Source organism: Lipotes vexillifer, unplaced genomic scaffold (assembly GCF_000442215.2).
Source record: "Lipotes vexillifer unplaced genomic scaffold, Lipotes_vexillifer_v1.1 scaffold1158, whole genome shotgun sequence".
In the NCBI taxonomy this organism is placed as follows: domain Eukaryota; kingdom Metazoa; phylum Chordata; class Mammalia; order Artiodactyla; family Lipotidae; genus Lipotes; species Lipotes vexillifer.
In genome coordinates this window covers 647,185-658,731 of record NW_006793745.1, presented here as the reverse complement: position 1 = coordinate 658,731, position 11,547 = coordinate 647,185, and the positions used below count along the sequence as shown (strand labels likewise).

The 11,547-nt window shown below is 42.4% G+C and overlaps 1 protein-coding gene across 1 annotated transcript in view; it reads left to right on the top strand.

Moving 5' to 3' along the window:
• Positions 1 to 2,803, top strand: part of RMND5A (required for meiotic nuclear division 5 homolog A) — a 57,488-nt gene extending 54,685 nt beyond the window's left edge. The window contains exons 8-9 of the mRNA XM_007466731.1: positions 497 to 651; positions 2,036 to 2,803. Coding sequence (XP_007466793.1) covers positions 497 to 651; positions 2,036 to 2,099 — 219 coding nt within the window. The 3' untranslated portion in view covers positions 2,100 to 2,803. The remainder of the gene's footprint in view (positions 1 to 496; positions 652 to 2,035) is intronic.
• The last annotated feature ends 8,744 nt before the right edge of the window (positions 2,804 to 11,547 follow it).

The following is an 11,547-nucleotide window of genomic DNA, read 5'->3' as shown; positions in this document are numbered from 1 at the left end:
CTGCTGAACTTTAGTTTAAAGCCCTTGTTTCAGGTAGTTTCTCTGGACAGTTACACATAAAACACGGAAAAGATCTGGATCTGAAGCCCACACAGCGGTAAACAATGTTTAGTCTGCCTTTAAAGGAATTGTCACACTGAATTGTGTCACCTGGCTAAGGGTGCTGTAAAAACAGTCAGGATTCTTGCGGGTTTACTCTTCGCTATATCCTGATGGATTTTCAAGAGCGTTTGACTTCTAGAGTGTTGCCTTGCCTTTGACTCTTGCTCTCAGGCATCAGAATTTGGTTTGATATGTAGTGTTAAAAATAACTTAGAATTATGAGGTAATACTTTGAATCCCAAAGACTGCATCTTTGGTTAGTTTAGAAGAGTGCTGTAAAAAGTTACCTTCAGATGAGTAGGTTTGATAAATGTTCTTTGCTGCAGAGTACATACTGACATGTGGATGGTTTTCTGTAATATAACTTGAGCCTTTTACCTTTTTTAAAAAACAGATTGAAGTGGACCTTGGTAAAAAGTGCTGGTATCACTCAATATTTGCCTGTCCTATTCTTCGTCAGCAAACAACAGATAACAATCCACCCATGAAATTGGTCTGTGGTCATATTATATCAAGAGATGCCCTGAATAAAATGTTTAACGGTAGCAAGTAAGTGTCTCACTTTTTCAGTGGCAGTAAAAAAAAAAAAAAAAGAAACAAATACTCTTTTGGAACTTAGTGGGAAGATAAGTAACAAGGATAAATAAATGTAGCTAGAATTTAGAAAGAAATAGATTTCTTAACTACTTATTTAGTTTAGTGGGTCGTGTCTTTTCTCAGTCTTTATTAGTCTTTGTTCATGAATTTATTGATTAGATTTATAAGCATGATCTTTAACTCTTAACTTTTTGGGTGGGTGGTACATTGTCATCCCAGCCCTTCCCCTCCCTTTTACACAAATGGTAGCATACTATACACTGTTCTGAACTTTGTTTTTTTTCACTTAGTAGTACATCTTGGAGATTTTTTTGTGGTGTAGAGCCGCTCCGCGGCACGCGGGATCCTCCCGGACCGGGGCACGAACCCGCATCCCCCGCATCGGCAGGCGGACTCCCAACCACTGCGCCACCAGGGAGGCCCCCTCATTCTTTTTTAAAGCTGTAGATTATTCTGTCATATGGAAATGTGATAATTTATTTAACCAGCTCCCTGATGATGAGCATTTAACTTTTGTTAACTATAAAGTGAATTACCGTATCTATATGTGATTTATAAATTTGTAGAATTGTAATTCAACAGGTATACACATTTATAATTTCTATACATAATGAACCCAAATTTAAAAATACAGTCTCAAAACCCTATTTCTAGCTAAGGCAGCTAGAAAATTTCTCATTGGAGTTCATTTCAGACCCGTTATGGTGAAGTCTTTCTTTTAAGAGAAGGCCCTGAAGCAGCAGTTCATGTTCTTTCCAGAAACCCTGGGAGTGTAGGTAGGTGGTGACTTGAAGCCAGAGCTTGATCTTGGTTCAGACCATGCTGGTTTCATGTGCCACTGCAGGGTATTGTGTGCCACGACAGGGCGTGTAGGCTGCTCTGGGTAGGCTGCATGCCTTGTAGGCTTAGCAGCTGGCATCAGATTTGCTGCGTGTGAGTGGATTGTGACACCAGTACCTCTGAAAGTCATTTTGAGATAGGTATAAGCTAAGACTGGAGAAGAAAAATTGGATTTACTTCTGAAACCCCAAAAGCAATTTTCAGAACAGTTGTCTTTGTTTTCAAAATAGTTTTCACTGATTTCCACTGAAGAGCCTTGAAGTTTAGCGTCTGGCTTGGATGGTGTTTCTTTGTGACCCTTCAAAGCTTGGCTGTTACATTAAGCGAAAGCACAGTTAATCCTCAAAGCAAAAAACAGACGTGTGTGTGTGTGTGTGTGTGTGTGTGTGTGTGTGTGTGTGTGTGTGTGATTTTTAAAGACTCTATAACTAGATAAAAATTGAATGCTCAGTACTGATCCTGTTCCTTGATTTAATGTTTTCTTTCTTGTCTTTAGATTAAAATGTCCATATTGTCCAATGGAACAAAGTCCAGGGGATGCCAAACAGATATTTTTCTGAAGAAATAACTTTAGTTTGCAATTTGTAAGTGAAACTGAATCGAGAGAACGTTCCATTTAATGCAGCTAACCAAGGACTCCCATGTTTATATAAGCTAATGCTCCGGAAACTTTGCCAACATTTTAGTGTATACACACTGAGGGGAGTGCTCCAGATGAATATTATCATAGGGCTTTATTATATTCTTGGTCTTCATTTCTGATCAAGTAAATACACCAGCAGTTGTCATTCAATGCAGGTTTTTGTACTTAATTATATGGTGATTTTTTTACTTTTTAAGAGCAGAAACAGAAATTTACCTTCCTGCCATGTGTTTAATATCTCTCCTGCTTTTACTTTTGTCATTCTCCTGATAACTGTAAGCCTTGAGAATGTTTGTGAAAAAGTTTTATTTCCTGTTATGTGTACATAATTAAATGAAAATTCTTCAGAAAAAGTTTGAAAAACTGAATTGTGGTTATGAAACTAATTTGCAGGGGTTTTTTTGCTTAAGGAAGAGAGCTGTGATAGATTCCAAATTTGCTTTTTGATGTTTTCCTCTGCTCCAGCTCTCACCAAGTAGTCAGCAGACCTGCATCTGAGGTCTGCTTGTAGTCCCAGCAGGCTGCCTGTTTTAAAATCCCATCACCAATTTATTAGCAGTTTGGTGTGAGCAGTCTTCCACTAGAACAGAGTGGAGGCAGTACAGTTGTTTCTTTGCTTTTATTGCCAAGAGGTGCTTGTTTTAAAAGAGTGTTCAATAAAACAAGATTGTGAAGTTGGAAGTGTTCTTAAGTTGATATTTGCTCTCTTGGTCTTGGTAGCCCTCTTCTCTTAAAATCTGCTTTCAGGACTTGGCTGTTTATATTGCGTTTGTATATCATTGCAGGCACAGTGTTGCGTGTATGTATATATATATATGTGTGTGTGTGTGTGTGTATATATATATGTGCACCAGCATCAAACATTGTGTATCTGGAGGGGAAGAAGCATGTTCCAGTCCTAAAGTGCAGTTACCAGACTCATCACTTTCAACCCTTCAACTTAGAAGCTAACAGATTTCTGTAGTGCAGAATGTTTATTGCTGTTTTTGTATTCGAATAGTATACTGTTCAATGCCTCTCTTCTGCAAAGCATATCATCTCATTGACTGTGAATCTGTATATTATTCTAATGGATACAGATAATGATCTTTTCTCTTGTGAGGTATCTTCATTTAATGCACTGTCCAAAAATAGCCATGCGTAAGAGTCTTTCTCTGTATGCTGAACTACATGGAAAAGACTTCTGTGGACATAATTCTGACTTCAACCCATGAAGTTACTTCATTTTGAAAAGAATGTCATATGGAAATCACCAAATACTTTGCAACTCTGTGTCGTCTGACATGGAACCGAATACCAATAGAGGAAAACTTTCATGAGAAAATGAAAAAAGAAGAATACACAGAAGCAAAGAGAAATGTGACGCTTCACATTGTAAACTGCAGATTGACTTCGTTTGCGGGGGAGGGAGATACCAGATTTGGTGCTAAGTTAATTGGAAACGGGCAGCATTTGCTGTAGTGTATCCTAGCCTGGCTGGTTTATCCTGAAATGTTCACCTGAGGGAACGGGGATTTGTTTGTAAAGGAAAGGGGTACTGCTTGATTGCTGTGTGTGATCAGGCTGATGGCAGGAGTTAGTGTGTGCTGGGGGGCTTAGCCAGGGATCGATTGGCCTGCCGAGCCGCTCGCCGTGCCCAGCCTCCGGCTCAGCCTCATGGCTTTTTCCTGTTGGCACCCTCTGTCCACTAACACAGTGAAGGAAGGGAGCAGAGAGAAGCTCCTTGGACTCCAGGAGAAGGTAGAGAACTCCAGGCGACACTCTGGCCGAGGATGTAAAATTGCTTTATTATGTATTTTTTCCTTTGAATGAAACCCAGTGTGTCTTTTTTTTTTTTTACCTTTTTCTCACTAGGCCAGATGTAGTTTTAGTTTTAGGTACAACTTACTCTCACCTTTCCACCTCAAATACCTGCACAACATTTAGGCTTTACATAAGGTTGGGACAATACAGACATTGCTCCAGAGGCTGGTGGTAAATGTCTGCTGGCGGCCGGACACTTCACACAGCTGGCTCAGGCCAGTTTCAAGGAGAAAATCCGGAGAGAGTTCTGCTTTGTCCCTCTCCCCGTGTTGGAAATCCTGTTGACAGTTTTCTGTGCAGCTCATGAAACTTTAGAAAGAATATGCTTTAACGGAAGCATTTGATTTTACAGCTTCCTGTGCAAGGTCCTTGTGGTCCCACTGGGCAGGGTTAGGGCCAAAAATTTGAAACTCTATTGATCTGACAATTTAACATGCAAATGATGTCTTGTAACCTTCTTTAATTAAATGCATGGACTTAAAATTCACTGGTGACTAAATGTGAAGGAGAGAGGTGGATTTGAAGAGGCCAGACCTTAACCAAAGATGCTGAAATAAAACGTGCTGTCCTTTCTACTCTAGAAACACCTACACCAATGGTGTCAGGACCATGTCATTACTGAGGCCGTCAGTCAGCAGTGCGGGAGGATGTGCTTCGTCGCTCTCTGCTTCCTCTTGCAAAAAGGTCGTGAAAAAGAGCCAAGGTTTTTACAGTCAGACTAGTTACGTCCATTGAAAACAGAATTTCAGCGTGGTTTCTTAAATTTCTTTAGGAAACCATTTCCATTTACCAGTCATGGACAGAGGCCATGGGACTATGCTCAACCAGTAAAACCTTATCAGATTCTTAGATTCTGATTTAGAGCATCTGTGCTTTCAAGCGCCGTCTGAAGTGCAGTGGCTGAGGTTGTCTTTTGATCTTTTTTTCTCCCTTGTGTGATCATCACAAATGCCATTTCTGTTGCTTTAGTGGTGATTATATGATACTTCTAATACATAAATGAACGGGTATTGGTGCCTCTTGATTTTTAAAATTTCGAAGAAAAGAGCCACCTCATATTCATAGGGTGTGTGAGTATTTTGTGGGTGTATGAACATTTGATTGAGACTAAGGAGATTATGAAGTAAATCTTTTGTTTTGATTTTTGTGTAGCAGCTGATGTATACAGAGACACTAAACCCCACACCACATTTTGTGGGGGAATGAGGATCCTTTTCTCTCTCCAGGTAGTCCCACATGTTATGCAGTTTAAGTTCAGTATATTTTACGCTGTGAGTTATTTTCCACCTTGGTGGTTTCAGCCTTTGGGACAGTAGATACTGCAAAAACCAAGAACTCTTGGTTTATCTGCACAAGACACGCTGCTGGTAGACATTAGTCCTCTGGTTTTCCAGCTCAACCTCTGATTAAGTGGATTGACAGTCAGGCTGGCCAGTCTACTTAGTCAGCTGACTCAGGTTATTTTCAGGGAAGGCATGGAGGCATGTTCGGTTAATTTCATCACTAGGATGTGTAAGGTGAAGACACAAACCAAATACCTTTAATTACTTAACTCTTCGTACATTATCTTTGGTACCACTAGAATGCTCTGGTCTTGGGGGAATGTTAGCAAGGAACACAACAGAAGGTCTGGTGCTTCGTAAGCCTGTCCAGCTATGGCAGGTTTTATGTAGCACGGTGGTGTTTACCATAAGCAGGTACAAACTTCACGAACCGTTCCTAACGATAATTGAACAGATACCAAAAATGGAATGACAAATGTATTTTAATAGCAGATGAGGCAGTTAGTTTTAGGGTGAGTTTTTCTGCTGTTGATTCTACTTCAAGACGTAGGGAGAGAAAAGAGTTTCGTTTTCAAGACGTTTCCCTCTACAGTTTGATACTGTGGTGAGCATATGCTTCATTTACTTCCAAAGAGGCAGAAGCAGCTGGAACTGGCTTATAGCACATGCTTTGTTTCACGTTATGGGTGATGACCTACACTCTTATTTTAATGTTCTCCAGCAAGGCAGATGTGGGGCTCACGAGGACTTAGTGCCTGATCTTTTCTTTTGGGAAGGGGTGGGAGTGAATGTATCGGGGCTGGGAGGGAAGCTAGGAGAAGAAACTGGGAGCGTGAATGAGTGTGCATGTGTCTGAAATTCACCATTACCCCTACCTGTGTCTAGCAAGGAACAGGTATTTAATGTATTTTGCTCCTGACTGCAGTGTGCATGTATTTTTTTGCCCTCCTCCATGTTTTCTAGACTTATACTAAAAGGATTCATCAAATCATCTTGTTCAGATGGCTCAGGATTGTATTTCTTTTGCTTACCCTGTGCTCTTGGGTTCTATAGTATTTCTATAATTATGTAACAATAGTGTTGCACTGTAATCTATCATATAGAGCTATATGTATGGAAAATTTTGATCAGTTTTTTTAAGAAATGTATCCTGTTTGCAAAGGCACAATAAAGTTGCATCTTATAGACTATAGGCAATAAAGCTAACAATAAACCTTATTTAACACAAACCATATTCACATTCTCTGTTCATTTGATCTTGAGAAAAGTCTAGCATATCCAGTAGTTTCAGGGATATCATTTTAACTTAAAAGGTTCTGATATATTTAATTTATAAATCTCAGACTGATATAATAGAGTTTTGGAAAACTATAAGAAATGCTTTGTTAATGTGTGTATTCCTATGTAAAACACATGGCTTCTCCTGTGTATATTTTTAAAAATTAAAAAGATGCACATTTGAAAAGTGTTTTGTGGAACCAGTCTGTGTAAATGTGACAGGTGCCAGAGGTAGGAGGGAGGGAGTATGGAGGTAAGAGAACATCGCTGTCTGTATTTGCTGAGGGTCTGCATGTAAAGAATTTAAGCAAATATCTTTGTCACCATCTCATCCTGTTTCTGGGCCACCAGCAGTGTGAGAAGAGGAGGTGGCTGGGCACTGTCCCCAGTTTCTAAGGGGGAAATCGGGTTAATGTTTACAGGTTCCTGCCCCTCATACTCATCCTGTGGATGCCTGGGACCCTCTGACCAAGTGAATAGTGTGTGACTGGGAAGAGGGGCCCGGAAACAGCTCTGCCCAGGCTGCTGGTGGAGTGGGGCGTGAACACCCAGCTTTGCCAAGGAGGAACAGAGGACGAATTGTCTTGTCATACACCGTGACACACTAAGGTGGTAGAGACCAAGGATCTCTTTGTGCTGCTTCTGTATATTTTCTCAGAGAGAGACTCATCAGAACTATATATTTAATGCTTATGTGTGGTGCACTCTGATATTTTTTATTATTTGGTTAATGCTCGTCAAAACAATTGATTTCATGACTCTCTAATGGGTCGGGATCCAGTGTTTAAAAAAGCCTTGCATTGGGAATTCCCTGGCGGTCCAGTGGTCAGGATTCTGCGCTTTCAATGCTGAGGGCCAAGAAGCCACGAGGCCCGGCATGAATGGATGCGTGCATGCATGGATGGATGGATAGATGGATGGGTGGTTAGGCAAGCCAGCCAGCCTTGCATTAAGGGACGGTAGTGTAATGATCCGTTCACAAAGCTTCACTGAAATCTCCTGTCAATATGTATGATAGAAAGTATTTTTTCTTTATCCAAAAAACCTTTTCATTGCAGCGGGGTGTTACGCTCCCGTGAGCCTTCCATGCTAGCCAATGTAATATTCCTGAACATTAGAAGCACCGCCTAAGCAAGGGCTCATGTGTGTCAGGGAATTTTGCACCTCCTTAGCTATGCTTCCTTCCAGCTTAGAAAAGTGCAAAGTGCTTCAAGCTAAATACTGGCTTGTGCAATAGAACCCATTAGTTAGTAACTTAAGCAGTTGTGTGCCTGTTAAATGCAGAAAGTATTTAACATATCATGGAATGACATCTTCAGTCATTCAACATGGGCTGTTTTTTTTTTTAAGCGCCAGGCACTGGGAGGAAGCAAGGTCCCGGGCCTCCAGGAGCTTATGGACTGCTTGTAGGTGCAGGAAAGTAGAAAAGTACGAAGACCCTGTAGTGAGGTTAATTCCCACCAGTGACCTAACTACTGGAGGATGATGGGAGAGATGGGGGGGGGGGTTTGGCTGCATCCCGCGGCTTGCGGGAATCTTAGTTCCCTAACCAGGGATCGAACCCGCGCCCTCGGCAGTGAAAGCGTGAAGTCCTAACCACTGGACCGCCAAGAAATTTCCTGATTTGTGTGTCTTTAAGATCCACTCTGGCCACAGTGGTTGGGGAGAGGAGGGGTTTAGACCCTGGGAGGCCAGTACAGTAGGTAATGAAGCTGAGAGTGAGTTTTTCTTGAGCACTCTAGGTTCCGGGAGGGGAGTGGTGAACAAGACAGACTTGGTCTCTACTCTCAGTGAGGGTGATCTGAGAGAAGTGTAATGAAAATGCAGCAAGGTGATGCTTTTGTCACACACAGTGCTCCAAAATCTTTTGTAATATATAAAGGCATTGAAGCATTCTTGTCTCTCAAAGCGATGGGACTCCTTGCGCTGGTATTCTAGAAGATATTCCCATTTCTTTGTATTGTCTCCAGTTTCTAGATGAGTTTCTAACTTCTCCACACTCTGCTTACTTATACTGGTCCCCTACACTATGGGGGTTGTGTAATGATATGCCAGTCTCCCATTGGGACTGGTCTTTTTTTTTTTTGCGGTACGTGGGCCTCTCACTGTCGTGGCCCCTCCCATTGCGGAGCACAGGCTCCGGACGCGCAGGCTCAGCGGCCATGGCTCACGGGCCCAGCCGCTCCGCGGCATGTGGGATCTTCCCGGACCGGGGCAAGAACCCATGTCCCCTGCATCGGCAGGCAGACTCTCAACCACTGTGCCACCAGGGAAGCCCGGGACTGGTCTTTTTACTCCGTTTGAAGACTGCATTCAGCCACAGAGCAAGTGCTGCCCTTCAAATGAAGGTCTTTGGTGTCCTTTCCCCTCTGAAGCAAAGATGTACCTTAAAAGGAAACACGTTATTTGTTAGCGTTCAAGACTGTTTCGGGAGCTTTCCCCTTTTGATCAGGTTAGAAATGCATTTTAGGTTTCCTTTCATTCTTAACACAAGACTGTTGCTTTTAGTTATTTTAGATTAGTGAGCTAGTCAGCCCTACAGAGGAATTTCACAGGAAATTATTACATTGTCGTGAAAGCTTTGAGAGGTGGTTCTGGAAATTTGGGCTGAGGGTCCGTATCTGTGCTAGTGTGTATCAGCACCATGTGTGCTGCAGGCAGTCTGGGGTATGTGTGGTGGCTTCATGCTATCAGGGGACCCAGGCTCCTGTCATTCCGCTCCACAGCCTTGATGTGTGGCCTCAGTTTCACCTCTGATCATATCTGTGTTCCGGGCAGAAAGGAGGAGGAAAGGAGTGGGGAAAGAACAAGCTTCCAGCTGAGTTAGCCCCTTTGAAGTCTTTCCTGGAAGCTCTACCCAGTGACTTACTAGCCACGTTTGGCTGCAAGGAAGTCTGGGAAATGTAGTCTTTGAGCCTGGCACATCGCCACCTGTAGTAAAATGAAAGTTCTGCTGGGAAGGAGGAAGGGGAGAATGGTTGTTAGGAAGGCAACCTGCAGTCTCTGCCACACTTAACCATGTATTTCAGCCAGGGAACAGGTGAAATTTGATTCACAGAATGGAATTAAGTCATCAGCACCAGTAGTCAATGCTTTCACCTGCCCTGAGATACTGGACAAATGAGGAGTTAGCTATCAGTGCTTTTCACTGACAGTACGTCTCCTTGAGCTGCATTTCTTGGCCCCTGGTGGTATTCAGAAGCAGCAGCCTCGCCCTGACTTCCGACAGAACCCCTGTTCTACTCTTGTTCTAGAACATTCTTCCCATTTGTTGAATTTCAGAGCAGGTGGTGACCTTTCTTTTCTACCTTGGGCTGCATAGGTAAAAAAAAAAAGTACCTTTGGTTTTGAGATGCTTGTAGACTTTTAGAGAATTTTTAAGCGTTCTACAGGCAGACCGTGTTTGATTGCACTTCAATTTATTGGGCTTCACAGAGATTGTGCTTTTTACAAATTGCAGGTTTGTGACAGCTCTGCGTTGAGCAAATCTATTGGTGCTGTTTTTCCAACAACATTCGCTTACTTCATGTCTCTGTCACACTTTGGTAACGCTAGCAATATTTCAAACTTTTTCACTATTTTATGTGTTATGGTGGTCTGTGATCAGTACTCTTTGGTGTTACTGCTACGACTTGCTGAAGGCTCAGATGATGGTTAATACTTTTTAGCAATAAAGTTTTTTACAATTAAGGTATGTGCATTTTTTTAGACATAAAGCTATTGTACACTTAACAGACTACAGTATAGTATAAACATAACTTTTATATGCACTGGGAAACCAGAAAATTCGAGTGATTTGCTTTATTGTGATACTTGCTTTATTGCAGTGGTCTAGAACCGAACCCGCAATATTTCTGAGGTTTGCCTGTATTTGCCTAATTTTAAAATTAAAAACAGACTGTAAAATATTCAATCTAGCAAAGCAGTTAAGAGTTTGGGCTATGGGATTAGACCTGAGTTCAAATCCCAATCCCACCAGATTCTAGTTGTAGGATCTTGGGCAAGTGATAGAAACTTCCTATCTATGCCTTAGTTTACTCACCTGTAAAGTAGAATAAAAGTTCCTACCTCATGGTTTTGATGAGGCCTAAATGAGATACCTGGCCCGTGGTGAGTGCTGAGTAACCGGTAGCTATTATTTCGTTAAGTCGATGAAACATAAGACTGATGACATATGCGGGTCACAGTCAGCTCAGAGAGAGCAGAAAAGGGGAATTTGTAACTGGCATGAGAAGGTGAGATAGGCCTGCAGGGATGGGACCTTCAGTAGATGCTGAGATGACCAACGGTCGGGCACATCCTTTTCCCACTCTGCTGGCCTCAGCCAACTGTTCTAAGGACGGTAAGACTCTCCTGTGCAGTGGACAGGCACAGCCCCCACCAGCACAGGGAGGGTGGTGGCACTCGGGATGCCAGGCTGAAGGGAGCTTCACATCACACCGTGCAGAAGCCACGTCCACCTGGGACTGAGCTCTTGTGAGATTTGTATGAAGGGCTGTCTTCCGCACACAGGGGTGGAGATCCCTGGGTATACTAGCCCGTGGATCCGTCAGGAATGACTATTGTGTACCCCGTTTTGCAATAGAAATTGGAAGAATCAGACACAAGTGGCTGCGTTCAGAGTGTAATTGGTACAACAGTAGTTTTGAGAAATTCAGTACAAGTTCATTTTTTCAGTATACATTTGTTACTATGTTCCAGGACCTGTTCTAGGCACTTGGAAAATACATATAAACATGTGTGTTCTTGCCAAGAACCTTTTGAGATGGGGACTATTGTTACCCTCATTTTACAAGTGGGGAAACTGAGGTATTGAGACGTTGTCATTTGCTGGAGAACACACAGTTAATAAGTAGCAGAGCCAGGAAGCTGCTTTCAGAGCCTCCACATGTAACCTAATCTCAGGTTATCATGGCCTCCTGCAGCTCCCTTTGGTGGAGAGGCACTGCTCAAACCTGCTTTTCGGAGCAGGTTAAGAGGTGCCTTTCCCTAACTGTTGTA